The sequence below is a fragment of the Orcinus orca genome, chromosome 6 (genome assembly GCF_937001465.1).
Source record: "Orcinus orca chromosome 6, mOrcOrc1.1, whole genome shotgun sequence".
In the NCBI taxonomy this organism is placed as follows: Eukaryota; Metazoa; Chordata; class Mammalia; order Artiodactyla; family Delphinidae; genus Orcinus; species Orcinus orca.
In genome coordinates this window covers 71098347-71117758 of record NC_064564.1, presented here as the reverse complement: position 1 = coordinate 71117758, position 19412 = coordinate 71098347, and the positions used below count along the sequence as shown (strand labels likewise).

At 41.7% G+C, this 19412-nt stretch overlaps 1 protein-coding gene across 7 annotated transcripts in view; it reads left to right on the top strand.

Moving 5' to 3' along the window:
* Positions 1–19412, top strand: part of APBA1 (amyloid beta precursor protein binding family A member 1) — a 239709-nt gene that overhangs the window by 186864 nt on the left and 33433 nt on the right. For all 7 annotated transcript variants that reach the window (XM_049710928.1, XM_004276413.3, XM_049710927.1 and 4 more), the window contains 2 exons: positions 11389–11484; positions 15730–15769. In XM_049710928.1, the coding sequence (XP_049566885.1) occupies positions 11389–11484; positions 15730–15769 (136 nt within the window). The remainder of the gene's footprint in view (positions 1–11388; positions 11485–15729; positions 15770–19412) is intronic.

The following is a 19412-nucleotide window of genomic DNA, read 5'->3' as shown; positions in this document are numbered from 1 at the left end:
GACTAACAGTCACTTTGGTTTTCCTCTCACCGTTCAATGTGGCCTGAGGAAGCCAGTGTAGGAGAACCATCAGGGAATATGGACCTAGATGGAGACATGAATAGCAGGCTTCCTCCATAAATGAGTCCATCACAAGTTGTAATACCTTTCCAATAAATACAGTGAGGCTATTTTTGGGAAAAAATAACATCGGTTTATAGATCAACTTTATCAGATAAGTTATCCCACCTTGCAGGGATGACTCTAGTTAATAGTTAACTAGTCAGTTTTGTGGATTTTTTTTTTCTTTTTTGCCTTTAAGAACATGGTTTCAGAAGCTTGGAGCCCTTTAGATGGTGATAAAATGAGTGATCTGTGTGGTCCCCCCAAGATGAAAGCAGCCTCTATCTGAGGAGATTGCTGCAGTGCAAGGTTCTCTCCGAGCTACGAGGTGGGCCGGAACTTCACACTACAGCCTTGCCATGGGTTTAACAGACTTGGAGATGGGAATGGGAGCATTTTCCCTGTGGGAAAAGAGGATGGAAATAGAATATTCTGACAATTATCTCAAAATGTTCCATTGGTATTAATTGAATCCATTATAAATGTGTATATAAAACACTTCATTAGGCCCAGGCTATTATCATTTTAATGACATAATTATGCCCCTACAATGCCTATGCTAACTTTCCTGCTTCACCACATTAAGGAAATACAAACGTGCATTGATAATATAGTTTGAATTGAGAGTGAATAATTATGGGTTTCTTCAGCAGTTTCAATTTTCAGAAGCACAAACATATCTTGGAGCAAGGAGAAACTAATCATATATTTGTTTTTTTTAAATAATTGTAACATGGAGTAGGTTAATTTAAAACACCTTAGATCAGTGAGGAAAACAATGTACATTTACTTGAGAAAAAGGATTATGCTGTTTAAACCAATATGCACAGTGGAAAAGCTGTGTGAGGACACAGGAAGCACAGAAGCTCCATACAGCCCCCGAAATGGAAGTTTCCCAGGAAAACTAGAGCATGTACTGTGGCCTGCCCTGAGTAATACCCCCACCTTTGAAAGTCCATATAGAAAAGGGAATGGAACCAGAATGTTCAGGCTGGACAGGACTTGAATGACCAAATGCTTGATTACGGTCTATGAAATACCACCTTTGAGCACACTTGTTCCTGCTGTGTCTGCAAGACTACTCTAATCATCTGAGGGTGCAGATGTGCAAGCAGAATCTGCCGAAGAAGGGAGACAGACCGTGATCAAGAATTAGTAAAGGTGAGGCATCACCTCACACCAGTCAGAATGGCCATCATCAGAAAGTCCACAGACAACAAATGCTGGAGAGGGTGTGGAGAAAAGGAAACCCTCCTACACTGTTGGTGGTAATGTAAATTGATACAGCCACTATGGAGAACAGTATGGAGGTTCCTTAAAAAACTTAAAATACATCGACCATATGACCCAGCAATCCCACTACTGGGCATATACCCTGAGAAAACCATAATTCAAAAAGAGTCATGTACCACAATGTTCATTGCAGCACTATTTACAATAGCCAGGACATGGAAGCAACCTAAGTGTCCATCGACTGATGAATGGATAAAGAAGATGTGGCACGTATATACAATGGAATATTACTCAGCCATAAAAAGAAACAAAATTGAGTTATCTGTAGTGAGGTGGATGGACCTGTAGTGTGTCATACAGAGTGAAGTAAGTCAGAAAGAGAAAAACAAATACCATATGCTAACACATGTATATGGAATCTAAAAAAAAAAAAACTGGTTATGAAGAACCTAGGGTCAGGACAGGAATAAAGACACAGACGTAGAGAATGGACTTAAGGACATGGGGAGGGGGAAGAGTAAGCTGGGACAAAGTGAGAGAGTGGCATGGATATATATACACTACCAAACGTAAAATAGATAGCTAGTGGGAAGCAGCCGCATAGCACAGGGAGATCAGCTCAGTGCTTTGTGTACACCTAGAGGGGTGGGATATGGAGGGTGGGAGGGAGATGCAAGAGGGAGGGGATATGGGGATATATGTATATGTTTAGATGATTCACTTTGTTATACAGCAAAAACTAACACAATATTGTAAAGCAATTATACTCCAATAAAGATGTTAAAAATAAAATAAAATCAGCCTTAAAAAAAAAAAAGAGTAAAGAGCAGACATAGAGAACAGACTTGTGGCTGATGAGGGGTAGGAGGGTGGGGAGAGGGATGAATTGGAGTTTGGGATTAGCAGATGCAAACTTATGTATAGGATGGACAAACAACAAACTCCTACTGTATAGCACGGGGAACTGTATTCAATATCCTGTGATAAATGATAATGGGAAAAAATATGAAAAAGAATTATATATGTATAACTGAATCACTTTGCTGTACAGCAGAAATTAACACAGCATTGTAAATCAACTGTACTTCAGTAAAATTAAAAAAAAATATGGACGAGAACCCTAGCTATATGTGGGTACAAACTTCCACATGAGCACATAAGTGCAATGCTGCATGTGTCCAGAACCTACTGTGTATATAAACCTGTTTCCTTTTTGTGTGTCCTTTTTCCTGTGATACTAGAGGATTGGCGTTCATGCATCCTTCCATGTATTCAACACACTTATTGAACTTCCGTTGTATATTTCACGGGGAATCCCGTATTAAGCACTTGAAGAAGAAAATGTAAATTAATCATAAATCCTGCCTTCATGGTGCTTATTAAAATATTGTAATTAAAATATTATTCAATAGCATTAGAATTTTATAAAATATAAGGGAGAAAGTGATGCACCATAAGAATGGCACAGATAAAATACAAGCAGCTCTCATAGGAGAGGGATTCCTTTCACCTAAGAGAACTGGAAAGACTTCATGAAAGAGTTAACATTTGAAATGGGCCTTTGGTGTGTTGTGGACATGTGGAGTTCAGACAAGAGCATCAACAAAGGCTCTGAGCAGAAACTCACAGGTTATATACAGGGAACAGAAAGGAGTTCAGTTTGGCTTGACGACAGAGAATAGGAACTGGAAGGGTAGAAAATGGTAAAGAAATTAAGGCCAATCCTTGGATTCCTTGAGTGCCAAGGTAAGGAGTCTAAGATTTATTCTTTAAGCAAAAAGGAACCACTAAAGTTTTTGAATTGAGGAGTGAATTGCTCAGAGCTTGTTAAAACTGTCTTTAAAAATGAGAGTAAATAGGTGCTTAGTGAGAAGCCTCTGGATGTCTTAGTTTGGGCTGCTGTAACAAGATACTGTAGACCCAGTGACTTAAACAACAGAAATGTATTCCCCACAGTTCTGGAGTCTGGGAAGTCTGAGATCAGGGTACCAGCATGATCAGCTTCTGGTGAGGGTTCTCTTCCTGGTTTGCAGTCTTGCTGTGTCCTCACAGGGTGGAGAGCAGGGAAAGAGGAAGCACGTTCTCTTGTCTCTCTTATAAAGGCACTAATCACTTTCATGAGGGCCCCACCCTCATGACCTAATTAACTCCCAGAGGCCCCACCTCCTAATACCATCCCACTGGGGGCTAGGGTTTCAACATATATGTTTGAGGAAGACACAGTCTGTAACACTGGTGAAGAAGGTTCATGAGTTCTTAGTGTTTGGGTCACATGTAGTATGTCGACTGCTTGGTGACCTTAAAAATAAACTTATTCTCAGGTTCTGTGAGTTGCTCCCTATCTAGCCTTCGTTGCAGTGAAATTTTCCTTTGGAGGGAATGTGTACTTGGATCCACGGGTACTGAGACTCGTTAAACTTGGCTAGAGCTGGCTGGGGTCTTTCACCAGGGGTCCTAAACAGTGGAGTATCTAGGTGTGTCATGGTTATACATAAGCTGTGTTCTCAACTAACACTAGAGCAATGCATATGCACACGATTCTGTTTTGTAAATCAATCACCATAATAGCATCAGGCTCAGCCCTCATATTCCTCATATTCCGACCTTGAATGGGAGACTGTGGGCATGTCAGAAATTGCATACAGCCATCGTGTATACCCCCCAACCATAGCCAGTAATGAGCTGTTCTTGCCAGTATACAAGTAAGAGTCTTGGGGCTTATAAATTAACTTAAAGTCTTTGTGGTATGATTTTTATAGAGCCTTCTGTGTGCTTTTTAATTTTATTCATGAATAAAATGTTAATAAGGAAGGAAACGAGATGAAGAAAACATCCCAATGGGTATGTGTTGTCCTTGTGAACACTCTCCCATAGGGGTGAAATCACTTTTGTTACTGTTGGGATCTTAAAAGACTTATTCAATATTGATCAAGTGCATTGTGTGTGCCCAGGCACTGAGCTGACCCTCTGTGTGCTTTGTCACCAATTAATCCTCACCTCAATCCCGAGAGGCAGGTAATTACTGTTTTCCTCAATTGTCAGGAGAATCAGAGAGGTTGGGAACCTGCTCAGGGTCTCAGCTGTGAGTGGTAAAGCCAGAATTCACACTCAGCTCTGCCAGATGCTAGGGCTTGAGCAGTTACAGTTAACCCCTTCAGTATCCTGAAACCTCAGTGGCAATTTTACTTGTTCTGCCACAATACAAAATAAAACGCCAATCTTTTTCAAAGGAGAAATGTTAACTTGTGTTCCCTGTAATCACCTATACTTTTGAAAATAGACCCTAATATTGGAAAGCCAGGTCATGATGGCTTTGAAGACTAGACACAGTGTCTTAGGAATTGATTTTTTTTTTTTTTTTTTTTTTTTTTGCGGTACGCGGGCCTCTCACTGTTGTGGCCTCTCCTGTTGCGGAGCACAGGCTATGGACGTGCAGGCTCAGTGGCCATGGCTCACGGGCCCAGCCGCTCCGCGGCATGTGGGATCTTCCTGGACCGGGACACGAACCCGTGTCCCCTGCATCGGCAGGCAGACTCTCAACCACTGCGCCACCAGGGAAGCCCTTTTTTTTTCTTTTTTTTACTTCTGCCAACCAACAGGCTTTGTTCAGGGCCTTCCAAGTACCAGACACTGTGGCAGGAAAGGCTGTGTCTTCTCCACTGGAAGCCTTCTTTGACCCAGATGGTCTCTCTTCCCTCCTGCTCTTGACTCTTATGGCAGCTGTCATGTCACATTTTAACCACCAGAGGAGAGGGAGGGGTGTCCCAAAGGATCCCTATGTAAGTGTACCTTCAAAGGCCTACTTAAAATTAATTCACTTACAACAAAGACCAAAGTTTCAAGTAAGAATGGGGAGAAAGGGATTTGATTAGAACTTTACCTTGAAAGACAGTACTAAAAAAATTACAAACATAAGCTTAGTTTATCTTTTGACTAACAACATGTTGGTTATAATTTCATCTATATGTGAATTCTTAGAGAAGTATTTTTTCATTTATTTTATTGAAGTATAGTTGATTTACAATGTTCTGTTAATTTCTGCTGTACTGAAAAGTGATTTTTATGCATATATGTTCTTTTTCATATTCTCTTCCATTATGGTTTATTACAGGATATTGAATATAGGTTCCCTGTCCCTGATCCCAGTCGGACCTTGTTGTTTGTCCATCCTATATATAATAGTTTGCATCTGCTAATCCCAAACTCCCAGTCCATCTCTCCCTCCCTCTCTCTCCCTCTCGGCAACCACAAATCTGTTTTCTATGTCGGTAAGTCTGTTTCTGTTTTGTAGATAAGTTCACTTGTGTCATATTTTACATTCCGCATATGTGATATCATATGATATTTATCTTTATCTTTCTGACTTACTTCACTTAGCATGATCATCTCTAGGTCCATCCATGTTACTGCAAATGGCATTATTTCATTCTTTTTTGTGGCTGAGTAGTATTCCATATACATGGAATTGTATGGTACATACCACATATATGTACCACATCTTCTTTATCCATTTATCTGTCAGTGGACATTCAGGTTGTTTCCATGTCTTGGCTATTGTGAATAGTGCTATGAACACAGGGGTGCATGTACCTTTTTGAATTATAGTTTTGTCTGGATATATGCCCAGGAGTGGGATTGCTGGATCATATGGTAACTCTATTTTTATTTTTTTAAGGAACCTCCATACTGTTTTCCATGGTGACTGCACCAATTTACATTCCCACAAACAGTGTAGGAGGGTTCCCTTTTCTCCACGCCCTCTTCAGCATTTGTTATTTGTAGAGTTTTTAATGATGGTGGTACCTCACAGTAGTTCTGATTTGCATTTCTCTAATAATTAGCGATGATAAGCATCTTTTCATGTGCCTCTTGGCCATCTGTATGTCTTCTGTGGAGAAATGTCTATTTAGATCTGCCCATTTTTCAGTTGGGTTGTTTGTTTTTTTGTCATTGAGTTGTATGAGCTTAGAAGAGAAGTATTGACTTGGGGAGCTGTAATTTTTCTCAAAAAAAGTCATTGAATCGTACAATAGAAGAACTGCCTTCAGTTCACACATGACTTGCACAGCATGATCAGAAACAGTCCTTTCAATCATAAAGAGGGCCATTTCAGCAGAAATATTTAAAGACTGTTTTGCCAAGGGCCTCTCTTTATTATCAGATGTTCAGATCATGCTCTTTTAAAGCACCTCTAACATTGTCATCCTTCCATTTTTCTCTTGTTAACTGGTGTAACTCCACCAACTTTTCAATGGTCCATAGTGGGTCTGAGCAGTTCTCCAACTTTGCCACCTTCAACTTTCTGAGATTCTGCTTTTTCTTTATTTATTTTTGCAGTATTTGCACTTCTACTCTGCAGTGCAGTTGCTGTTTTGTTTTGATTTTGCCTAGAAATGCCAGATGGTCCCAACAGTCAACAGAGACCAGCTGACAAAGACATGGACCAGGTAGATGCTAGTGTTTTGGAGGGAGGCTGTTAAGGTGGACACTAACCTTGCGAGTAGTCAGCTCCATAGTGGCTGTTTTTATGTTATGGTGACTTTTATTTTTCTCAGGGACTCAGAGACATTGCTACGGAGGACATGCTGCATTTGCTTGTGGGTCTGTCTGCCCTGCTAGATCAGGAGCTCCGTGGGCACAGTCAGGGATTTGGGCTCCCCAGACACTGTCTGTACTTCATGTTAAATAAATGAGTGAATAGCCCAGGTCAGACTCACTTTTTTGTGTCTTTTGACTGGAATTCCTCCAAAAGTCTTTCAAGATCCCTGTACACCTCTCCAGATCACAGCTTTACTCTCAGTCCTGCCTCAGTCCTTAGGCCTTTCTGAAAAGAACGCTGCCCGTTTGGAAAGAGCCAGGGGCCCTTTACCCATGGTTTTGGGGTGTTCCTATTACCATCCTGTCAACTTTTCTGGGTGGTAATCTTCTCTTCATGCTGATGTCCAAGGATGAAAGAGGATTAAGGGAAAGGGAAGAGCAAACCCCTCAACCCTCTAGATTTTCCACCTTAATTCAGGAAATAGTTATTAAAGTGCCTACATTGTGCTTCTTCCATGAGGACAGTAGGCCAGTGGCTCACAAAGAAGATACCCTCTGGGCAGAGAGTAGGCAGTTGGTCACCAAGTGGGGCTCCGGTGACTCGTCCCTGCCCTTCAGCTCATCTCTCCCTTCCCTGCAGAGCTGTGCTTCCCTCCCTGCCTCTGTTTCTAGTACCTTCCACCTCTTCCCTATCCCATCCCATCCTGCTGCATGAATACCATCCCGTTTTCAGGATTCAGCTGAAGCAATTCCTTCCCAATGTAGCATTGCTGATAGATACCCCTCCCCTTCTGCAGAGAGACACCCTCCCAACCCTGTGTCTTTATGTATGGATTCATATCCTAGCCACCTGGCACGACGCTGACTTTACGTGTCTCCTCCCACAACCTGGAAAGGAGTGGGGGACAGAACCACAACATCGTTTTCCTCTTTGTTTCCCTGGCCCAGTGCTAGGAACACAAGGAGGCACTGAAATGTCTGTTGCAGGAATAAATTAATAGTAATTATTTGTGCACTGGTTTTTTCCCCTTCGTGCATAGCCTGAAAATTCCAGGAACTGTTTGTCTCTCACCTCTACCGCCAGCCGTTAGTTTGCCCCAAGGAGATGTCCAGTTGGAATGAAAATGAATGATTGGCTTTCCCTTGGGATGCTATTGCATCCTTAGGCGTAAGATCGGGACTGTCCATCTCTTGTCCTGGCATTGAAGAGCCTAAGTCTTAAGACTGACAGCTCTGCTTTGTGGAACCCCAGAGCTGTGGGAAATCTGCTGGAACATAATTTGCAGAAGACATATTGTTGAGCTTAAGGAGACCTTCTGTAATTACCAACACAGGGAATTGTTGAGTCATCTTTGAACACTACCTCCCTAGAGACACCCTGTGTGGCACTTACCTTTGTGAATTTCCAAGCCCACATTTGCTTCCCACCCTTGGTCTCATTTGCCTAAAACTGAATATCTGTTCAGTAACCCAGAAGGCATGAGACTCCAGACAGAAATATGTAATGATAGTTTTTATTTTTTGCATCATTTTGTTGGTTAAATTTTGCCTCCAGTACATCTTTGAAATATAAAAAGTATTATCCAATTTCTGGTTTTCTCTCCACTCTTGAGCATATAACAAGGCAGAAGTTGAATTGATGTTAACACCCTTGTTTGGGCTCCATGGAGCCTGTGTCTGCTCTGAAGATGTTTGTCCACCTTGACTTTGTCAGCAATGGTGTGGTGGGTAGTGGGCTTCCACCAGGTAGGGTACTCTCTTGTTTGGGGACAGTTTTTGCTTTAAAGGAGCTTAGCTGGAGCTAAGGTCTGAGTCTTCACAGGCAAAGGCCACTTCTCTAGTTCAAAATGCAGATGTAACATTCTACACATAACAGCATAGAGGTCTTATATCAGAAAGAGGCTTACCACTGATCACTAAAAAAATGCAAGAGAGTAGTGGTTGACTGCTTTGTGTGCAAGTTGGAAAACATGGTAAGGCTGGACACCCCACTGACATCAGTTATTCAGTAAATGTTTACTGGGTGCCTACTGTTTATAAGACACAAGGCTAGGAACTTGGATTATAAAGATGAATAAGACAAGAGCCCTCCGGAGAGTTCTTGGGAAAGGGGAGGCAGACACATAAACAGATAATTACAAAACCCGAAACATGCCATCAGGGGAGAATGGTACCTTGAATAGAGTCTGAGAAAGCTTCAGCAAGATGAGTGCTTTCGAAGGAGAGAATGAGGGAGAACTCTCTAGGTGGAGGTCAGTAACGGCACATGCAAACAGAAGGAAGCACAAGGGGCCTCATTTGCATGCAGAAGGCTGGGGCATGAGTGTCTGAGGGGAAGCGCCGCCTGATAAAGGCTGGTGTGGGTCCCCTGAGAACCTCGGTGAGAGCAGTGCCCACCAAAGTCACATTTGTGCCTCTTCTCCAGTGTCCCATGGTGGACGCCTGGGACTGGTCATCGAGCCTTACTGTGGGGTCTGACCTGCCTCTTCTGCATCCCAGCCTGCTCTCCAGATAATCTGTCTTCTCACATCATCTGGCGATGACCTGGTGCTCACAACATTGCAAAGACTCCATTTTCAGAAGATTTGCACCAGAAAATAATTAGAGAAATAGGCACTGTGGGATACTTTGGGAGCATTTATTTTTTTCAACGAAGGTGATATACATGGCTCTCAAACCAAGCAATTAAAGAAAAGCAGCTGCTCTAGCTTCCCCAGGGACTAGACCTTTAAAATTTTTGTGACAGAGAAAACTACTTGGGGAAAAATAGACATAAATGTCCAAGGAAGCTCTTCAAGTTTGAATACTTGGGAAAATTTAAAGGCATTAAATTATCATGAAAACTTGACTACATTAATTTTGAGTAGGCCAGACATAGAGCTAACTCAGCAAGTCCCCACCAACTCTCTTGGGTGCCGAATGAAAAATTCTGTGTGTTCTTTTTAAAGGCACACGGGGCACCTTTCTTGTGTCCAGGGACCGTGGGGCTTGGGTACTTCGTGTCTGATGTTACCCTAATGCTCATCCTCTTGACTTAACTGCGGAGCAGCTGATTTCTGCATGTGAGTGTTGAAGAGACTCATTGGTCCTCACCTCCCTGCTCAGGATCAGGTATATCGGCTCACGGGAAACAAAATCCAGGCTTCACAGCAATAGACTGGGATGGTACCACATCTGTGTGTGTAATACTGCATTTCACCAAATTGTGCTTCAGTTCATTTGGTGTTTCCTGTCATTAAGACTCTTTGGAAAGGATTTATTGTTTTTATGATTTCACACAGTGCTTGCTGGGGCCCCCCTTGTATGTGAACGTGCCCCCTCCCTTCCTGAGCACCATTGCTCTGTGGGACATTCTCCCTTCCCACGCAGAGGTGTATTACTGATGTCTCTGTGCCTCCGCTTCCCCGTGAGGTTCAGTCTCCAGAGGTCAGAAGCAGGTTCTAGCTATTGCTCGTGTGATTTTGCTTTCTTTACCCAGAACATACCTCTCCTCACTCACAGCCCCACGCTTCCTCAGAGAATAGGTCCTTGACTGGGTTCGGTTTTATGCCTTCTATCAAACATCACCAACAGACTGTGAAGCTGCATGTTCTTCCTCTCAGAGGACCATGGCTGCAGAATTCGTAAGCATCCCTGTGGCTCACCTGAAGGTTCTCTTCATCCCCCCAGATTTCAGGAGCGTGCAGAATTGTTTGGGAATCAGCTGGGGAGGGTTTTCAGCGCCTGCACTATTCCCATCCCTGTGCTTGTTTTCTTCCTTTGGTCATTCAGTCAGCAGGGCTTAAAGGGCGCTCGCCTGGAGCTTCAAATCCATTCAAGCAGGACCTGCACAGGGAGCCTGAGCCCATCACTAGGTTGGGGACTATGCTTTCCAAACCTTTTCTGTGCCTTATTTTTAAACATACCATTTAACAAAGAATTTTTTAACTCTTCTAAGAGTATCAAGGTAATGTTTTTTGGATGCCGAAATATCTCTGTGTTTTCAGTGGCCTCTGGATTATATCAGACAGAATATTTCACAGGGGGTGTGGTTTCCAGTCATCAGAATCAGTCCCAGCTGCCTCTTTAAAAATTCATGTTTTAATTTTTCCCTTTCCTTTCAGGTAATCTTGGGCAGGTGATTTTATAAGACATTTAGCACCCAAAGTCTTTTGTTTCCCTCAGTAAGAAAAATGTTTTAAAAATGGAAACATTTGAGTATCACTATTAGCTTTATTCATCTAGGGCTTTAAGTTTGATATTCAGCTTTCGCGCTGCTTGAACCCTTGGCCTAAGGTGGGGGGCCAGGTGAGGCTGAACTGTAAGGGCTCCTTTGGAAACAGGGCAGGAATCTAACGAAAGCTCGACAAATCCAAGCCTTCTATGTACATTTGGCAGTTCCTTTCCAAGAAAGTTTTCTCACTGCTGAAATGTGCTTCAGATATGTGCACCTCTGTGTCCCCCAGGGCTGGGCGGTTCACCCAGTCCCTCACTCTGTGATGCTCACTGTGATTTCCTCTGCTGTCTGTGTTCCAGTCCCCGTCTCCTGGCAGTTCCTCACCCCTGGGTGCAGAGTCTTCGAGCACACCCCTTCATCCCAGTGACCCCACGGAAGCCTCCACAAATAAAGAGGTAGGGTACCATTTTGTTTCAAAAGCCATCAGCCCATTATGTCTTATTCCGTTTCTGGTTTATGCTTTCTCCAGCCTCCCACAGAGCTGCTGACCCAGATTACGCTGCGGAGAAAAATTCTGGTCTCTCCAGCGTGGAATTCGGTGATAAAGCCACGCCATCCAATTTGACAGCCGCTAGCCACAGGTGTCTATTTTAATTCATAAATAAAATGAAAAAGTCACCTCCTCAGGCACACCAGCCACATTTCAAGGGCTCGGCAGCCACACGTGACTAGTGGCTATTGTACTGGAAGCAGAGATTACTGAACATTGCCATGATGGCAGAAGGTTCTCTTGGACGTGGGACATCGAAAGCTCTTTTAGCAGCATCCTTCCTGGAGCTGTTATGAGCCTCAGTGCCATGGCATTACAGTTGCTCTGTGGTTTGGGAAATGGGCTGGTTTCTTAAATACTAATTTATTTCAGGCCCAAGTGAAATATCTTTCGTGACAACAGGATGACTGCTTGTCCTGGCTTACCTGGGGTGGTCCCGGTTCACACCTGTTGTCCAAGCAGTACACCTGGTGAGCACCCCGTCTCACGTTTGAAAGCAGCAGTGCTGTCCAGGAGAACTTTCTGTGATGCAGGGAATGTTTTACTTCTGGACTGTCCCATATGGTAGACACTACGACGTGTGCCTAGCAAGCCCTTGAGGTGTGGCTAGTGGCACTGAGGAAATGAATTTTGCATTTTATTCCATTTAAATTAACTTAAATAGCTGTGTGTGGCTAGGGGCTGCTGGACAGTGCAGGCTTAAAGTGTCTCTTTGGACAGCAAATCGTATGGTCACCCTACTGATGGAGGCCATGCTGAGCACTGGAAGAGAATATTGAAGAGAGAAGTTGCTGCTTTGCTCCCACTAAGGGTTCTGGGGCTAGAAACGGGCAGGTGTTTTTCCCCTGAGAGGGAGCCATTGCTCTCTCCAGCACCTGTTGTCCTTTGACACCTGACTAACTGCTACCCTCACCTACTTATGAACTAGCAACAGGTAAACACTGGCCTGCACCATCATCTGTGTGTGGGCTCAGCTCATTCTAAATATAGATGCTGCCTAATCAACACTGAGGACAGGCGTTAAAGAGCTAAACCACATAATGAATGATTGTCTCATTTTTCCTTCCTTTTGCTAATAATTTTCCATTAAATTCAATGGAAGAAAGTGACCTCCATTTTAACCTGAGTGGCAGATCGCTTCTAAAAGGAGTCTTAGTTAAAATTTACCCTTAAAATATCATTGAATTCACATACGTTTGCCATTAAATATTCATGCAGGGGAGAAGTATTTTTTTCATTAATCTATTCATATTAAACCAGAAAACATGAGGAGACCTTCTCTGAAACGGCACCAACATTAGAATTTAGATTTGAAATATGCTTTGTCCTTCTCTGGTCTTCATCAGGCCACAGGAACAGGAGTAATGGGCTTACGGTTTCTGCTGGCCCTGCATCCTACAACGTCACCTTGTACTTTATTCATAGCACACGAATAGGTAAGAACAAATGGCAAGAAGAAAAGCCACAGTGATAGTAACAGTAACGAGAGTTACCATTTCTTGAGCATTTATGGCATTCAGGCACCAGGCCAAGCAAGTCACATAGTATCTCATTTAGTCCTTAAAATACTTCTGCGAGGTAGGAATTAATGTCCTCATTTGTTAGTGGAGGAAGCTGAGAGGTTAAGTAACTTACCTGAGGTCTCAGATCTCACATGTGGTAGGGCCAAGTTTTGAATCCAGAGCTCCGGAGAGCCCAGGCTCTTAACACCAGAATCTGCTATCCCTGCGATGAAGAGTACTTGCAGGTCACACACTGAATGGACAGGGTAGCTTGTATGTTATTATTGCAGTTTTCAAGCCTCTGGGCTCTACACATGGTTTATGTGACCTCCTGGAACATCCCAAAGATTTGGCCTTTAAGTTCTTGAATGTGGCTTTATTAATTCAACTAAGGTTCATCTGTGTCCACATGTGGGAAAACACAGGGCTAATCAGACATCTGAATATTCAGCGTTTGATTATTCATCAGATATAATAAGCAAGTTTCTCATTTGGCACACGTTTCTGCATATCTTTAGAAGTAACGATGAAAATCCTCTTTGTGTGCAATAATTAGAGATTAGAGACTCTTTCGTTTCACAAAACTCTTTAAAAAAAAATTTACTACCCCAGAGATTAAAGAAAGCCAGTCATGAGTTCATGAATAGAGAATAAGTGAATGTACCAAATGCCCTCCGTTGTGACTCTAAGTAAAACAGCAGCTTTTAGAGCCATAGACTAAAGCAATTCTTCTGTAGCATCTGCTAAAATCTAAATCTAATAGCCCAAGAAAATATAAATATAAATTGGCTTCTTGGTTGTACCTGGAGGCTAAACCATTTTGATTAGATGAAGTAAAGCCCTCATTGCCCCTAGATGCTGAGGGCAAGGACAGGGAAATGGTTGGGGAATAATAATCTAAAAGTCTTTGGCTCTTATGAAGAAGCTAGCTTTCATCTGCATACCATGAAGTTACGGATTTTTTTCCTTAAAGCAACAGAGTTTAAGCCAACAGGCACTCAGCTGGGCCTATCTTCTCACTTGAGTAAATGGAAAGTAAAATTAATGTGAAGCACCATTGAAATTGGAGTCCTCTTTTCTCCTATCCACATAATCTTGACTTTCAGTAGGTGTGCCTCTTCCCATAAATGCGTTAGCAGCCAGTAACTTTTCATTCCTGGTGATCTTGTGTCCTTAGTTTCTTTAAAGGTGATCCTTTCTGAAACCAGAAACCCACCCTCTTTGGTGTGAGGAACCATTTCATCCCAGTGAGCACATCTGCAGCAGGTTTACTGAGATTGATCTGCATTGTGTATTGTGTGATTAGTGTTGAATTCTTGTCGTTGTCCTGGATTGAGTTTAGAGTCTTAAAATGGTTTCTTCGACTGCCTCCAATTTTTCACATAACAATTAACACTAATATTTTTTAGAATGTTGTGCAAATATTAACTAATTAATCATTCCTTAGCCATTCCCATCTTCCAAGTGAAGAGCACTGTATAAAGTGCTATGATATGGAGTTGTTTCCCATGATATACCAGCCATCATCTAGGGGCCTTCAGTCTTCGAGTCCACTAGGCACCTCAGAGTATACCATCAATTCAAGTCAACCTACTGAGTAGCTATGTTGTACTAGGTAGTCTTGTTCTGAAATGATCACCTAACACCTGGTAGATTCTTGGCAATGAAAATCTTTAGGTTTTTTGAAGATAACCCTTGGCCATGCAAACCCTGATTTTGCCCATTTTAGGGACTCTTGTGTTTTACGTTAGCTCTCCACTCTCCTGTAATGCTCTCATCACCCTGCCCTAGACATACCAGCTGCAAATTCTGTCACTGGTTAGAGCAGGAATGAATTACCTATTCTTATTCCACTGAGAGTTAACTCTAGGACATTTGCTTGTGAAACGAACCAACTGGTAAGTACTGCTTCTCTGAGAGCTAGCATTTAAACTGCCATCCAATCAGGTTCTAGAAGGTTTCTAGCTGATTACATCCACTTCCAAGGATGCTTTGGGAGACTGACCTTTGCTATGAGGTTTTACTTAGTATAAGAAATTCCAGGGTTTTTAAATTACCTCTTTGTTTATTGGGTTCTTATTTTAAGGTAACACAATAATAACTTATGTAATGGATTTTTTACACTAAAATACATCAGTAAGGGATGAAAGGAAGAGATAAAAACTGTAGCAATCATTTTTAGCACAGTTAGAGATCAGTGCAGCAAAGACATAAAGTGGAATAAAATTCTCAAAGGGAATTCTTAATTTTAGCATATAATCATTTCATTGGTGCCTTTACTAATCAGCAGTTTCTCACTTAGACACCCAAATTCTTAAGAATACAAATTGAGTCCTTCTTATTGCTATTAATGATTATGAATTTTGGTCCACGGGTTATTTTTTAAGATGACAGACATCACTCTGATTGCAGAATGTAGGATTTTTAGATTATCTAAAATATGAATGGGTGGTTCTGGGCTTTGGGTAACCTTTAATAATAAATGCATATGTTTATTCACACTTCACTTTTTGTAGCCAAAAATGGTTGACAACTGGTTAATATCTGTCATTGGTGATGTATTTATTTTTCATGTTGCACAGATGGCTGTGTTAATGCATTTTTCATCATGCTTTGCCCTTTTTGAAACCTCTTTGTCTTAATTGCAGTCAAGAAAAAGCTTGGCTTCATTCCCAACCTACGTCGAAGGTAAGAGCTGAGAAGGAAATATTGAACACCGAGTCATTCATGAATCTTCTAGCATTTTGGGTATTGGAAGCCCTGGGCTGTAAGACGATAGTGGGGAAAAGAGACCACAAAGTCACCTATTCTCAGTCTTAAGTCTTAGAATCTTAGACTAAAACAGCAGTAGCCATGAACCTCTCAAAGACCCTCCTCCCTGCCTTTGCTGATTCTGTCCAGGAGACTCTGAGGCTGGGGGCTTTGCCCAGCCTAGAACTGGCCATATTGGATCCAAAACCCAAGTCTCCTTATCTCTAGTCCAATATACCTCTTGCATCCATCAAGGCCCATTCAAATGGGAATGATGTTTAAGTAAGGGAGAAATTTTGCTCTTGATTGAAAAAATAAATAAAAAGACCTTCCTAGTAATTCCCGTCTCTTGCTTGGATGAGCTAGTGATAGTAACATTTATCAAGCTCTTTCTTACTGTCTGCCAGGTACTGTTCTAAGCACTTTCTATGTAATAACTAATTGAATCCTCATGTTGATCTTGTGAAGTGGTTTTTATCATTATCCCCATGTTATGCACGAGAGAACTGAGGCATGCGGGGTGTGAGCAACCTTCCCAAGATCCCACAGTTAAGTAGCAGAGACAGGCTGGGAACCAGAAGTCTGACTCCACCATTCTCCCTGTAATCAATATCCGATGCAGTGCCTTTGTTTTCTGCCACACAAATGTTGATATTATGCAGGTCCTATGGATTCTGGCAATTTGCTTGTAGTTTGGTGTTCCTGGCAATATCTTGTCACCTAGTTTTGTTGTAAATATATTCCAGTGGTCTTTGGTTTCCCTATCTAGTTTCTTTGTTTTAGGTGGTGATTAAGAGAGAATAAAAAACTGCTACTACTACCATCTTCTTAGAACCCTCCAAAGTAGTTTTTTAATGCTAAACAAATTATGTAAATGTTTGTCTAACACCCTCCTCTGACTTCTCAATTCATTTATAATAAAATTACAATTTATTAACCTAAAAAAAAAAATCTGATGCAGTACTGCCACACATGGTTGTGCAGGTTGTTCACTGCACAAATGTATCCTGTCAACAAGCCTGGTGGGGCCACAACTCAATCCAGGCTAGACATCCCAGCTTGAGGTCAGGCCACACAACTGGAGCGTGCTACTGATCCTCTACCAGGGAGGACAGCAGATGATTTGGGGGGCAGGGTAGATTGTCATTCCCTTGAAGGAGGATTTTCTGGGGGCCAGAGGATGCCCAGACATCGTGTCTGGGCTTTGGATCCTGTGCATGAACCGTTGGTGTGTTCCACTCTCCAAGAATGAATTACCTGGATTCATAAACCTACCTGAACCCTTGGGCCTGCAGCCCAGGACAAGCTCATAGGTTTGTTTGTTACTCAGGTTTCTTTCTTGAGTAACTTGGAAATTATTTCCACCATCTTTGCAAAGCTCCCAAACTCCACAAGAGCACCTTGGGGAGTTTTCAGAAGTTGACTGTTTCAGAATAGTCAAAACTATTCTTCATATCCATTCCTCTAGGCCTAGAGATTTTCAAGCTTGGCATTAACATGAGTGTGAAGATATAACGTGTGTGCTCATTCACCCACAGAGCAGCATAAAGGCATCACTGAAAAGGAAAACCTGCAATTCTTTGACTTAGGACCATTATAACTTTTTTTTTTAACTTTTAAAAAATCCACTAGCGCTGAGCCTAAAATGAACTTATGAAATTTGGGCTGTTTTTTGTGAGCGTAATACCGTGACATTTGATTTTAGTCAGTTTCCCCAGAGGATAATTGACATAAGATCATATCTCAAATATATATTTGTTTAGGTCCAATATTTCTGCCTCTTGGCTGCCTGATATTTATACAGTCACTTAAATATTATCTGGATTGCTTTTAAGTATATCTGCATATCCATACTCATTATGGTTAAAGAAGGACACTTTTCAGTAAATAGAGCTAAATCCACTGATGAATATATGATATAGGAAGTCCCATAGAGAAGATGTTGCATTTTTGTTTTTCTTTTAACATTCATTATTTTCACAAAATAAATGGAAGCTTTTTAAAAGTTGCTATTCCAGGTGAGACCTTTTTTTCCTCAATACCGGGTTGTCAAAAATGATTATGCTTCTGTAACATTATAAATCTATCGCTGGAATTTGAGAGAAGACTGATAATCTCTTACTTTTTACAAGGCATAGTGTGGATCCAAGCTTGTCCAGGTATTATTTCAGTTTGACAGTGCTTCCCTGCTATATCCCTAAAGCTGTACATTGTAAATAACCTGCATCCTTCTCGCATCTATAAAAGCTTCAGGGTAGGAAGGGTGTAGCTGCTGAGAAGCATGTAAGTGACTGGTATGTGGTGGAGGCAGCTGTGGCTGTGTATCACTCAGTGTTTATCCAGAGTCTCAGAAAGATTGAGAATCAGAAAACTAACAGGTTTCCTGACTTAATTACTACACACACGCTTTGTGAAGGCCTTTCCTAAAACATTGTTAAATTTCTCTTTTTCCACCACCAACTTGGTTTTAGGAAAATGAATAGATTACTTTAAGGCTGTACCCTGATAAGTAGCTTATCGTGGGAAGCAGCTGTTTAAGCTCAAGATGAGCTGGATGTGTAAGGATAAAGATAAAAACCATTTCAGATTAGCTCTCCAAAAGGAAAAAGCAAATTGTTTCCATTTCAAGTTATCTAATTTACGACGCTGAGGTTAACAGTGGGTTAAAAAGTATATTTTAGTCTTTCCAAATATGGCATTCAAGCCAAAGAAAATACGTATATTTTCATTGCAGAATTAAAATGCCTTTCTTAGCACATCTGTTGTAAAGTTATATATTATTCCGAAACATGTTTTAATTTCCAGTAGGGTTTACAGGTGATTGTGGTTAGAATCAGATGCCCCCATTTTAAATATTTAAAACTAAGGTTTGATTTAAAAGGCTGGTGAATGAGAACAGAAAATTCCAGTTTTCCCTGGAATTGATATGTATGTAGACGCAGGCCGGGAACATTGTAGCCTGTGAGTCAGCAAGGTTAGCAGCATGAGACCATGGATTTAGGGTAATGTTACCTGTCTTGCAGATTTCAGGTTAGAGGCTATTTTGGGAATCCAAACATTTGGCAACAAATACTCATTTTTCTGATTTATAAAATTTGTTTCCCCCATTATGGATAAGATGGAAGGGGGCGATATGCATGGGTGGCGAGTAAAGGAACTGCTGTAAAATGAGTTTTTCTAATAAGACGGCCTTCTGCTCACCTAACCATTTGTCCAGCAAACATTTATTTGATACCCACTGGGTGACAGACACTGACTAGACACGGGACAGCCAGAGATGACTGTGACGAGCTCTTTGTCCCAAAGAGCTCGCAGTCTAACAGGCAAAACAACATCCTTTATCACTGAATTTTGTGTTTCATGTTTAAATAAATATTCACATTGTTTCTCACAATAAATGGACTGGGTGAAATAAGCTTCTCTAGGAAGAACTTGTTCCTTCTGTTTGCAAATGAGGGCTGAGTGAAGGTAGACCAGAGAGATGCTCCAGTCTCGCAGGTTGATGCACCTGCTCAGGGGTCTCTGGAACTGGCCCACCTGTGCTGGAGGTGAGCAGCGGGGGAGAGGTGGTGTGATCGGG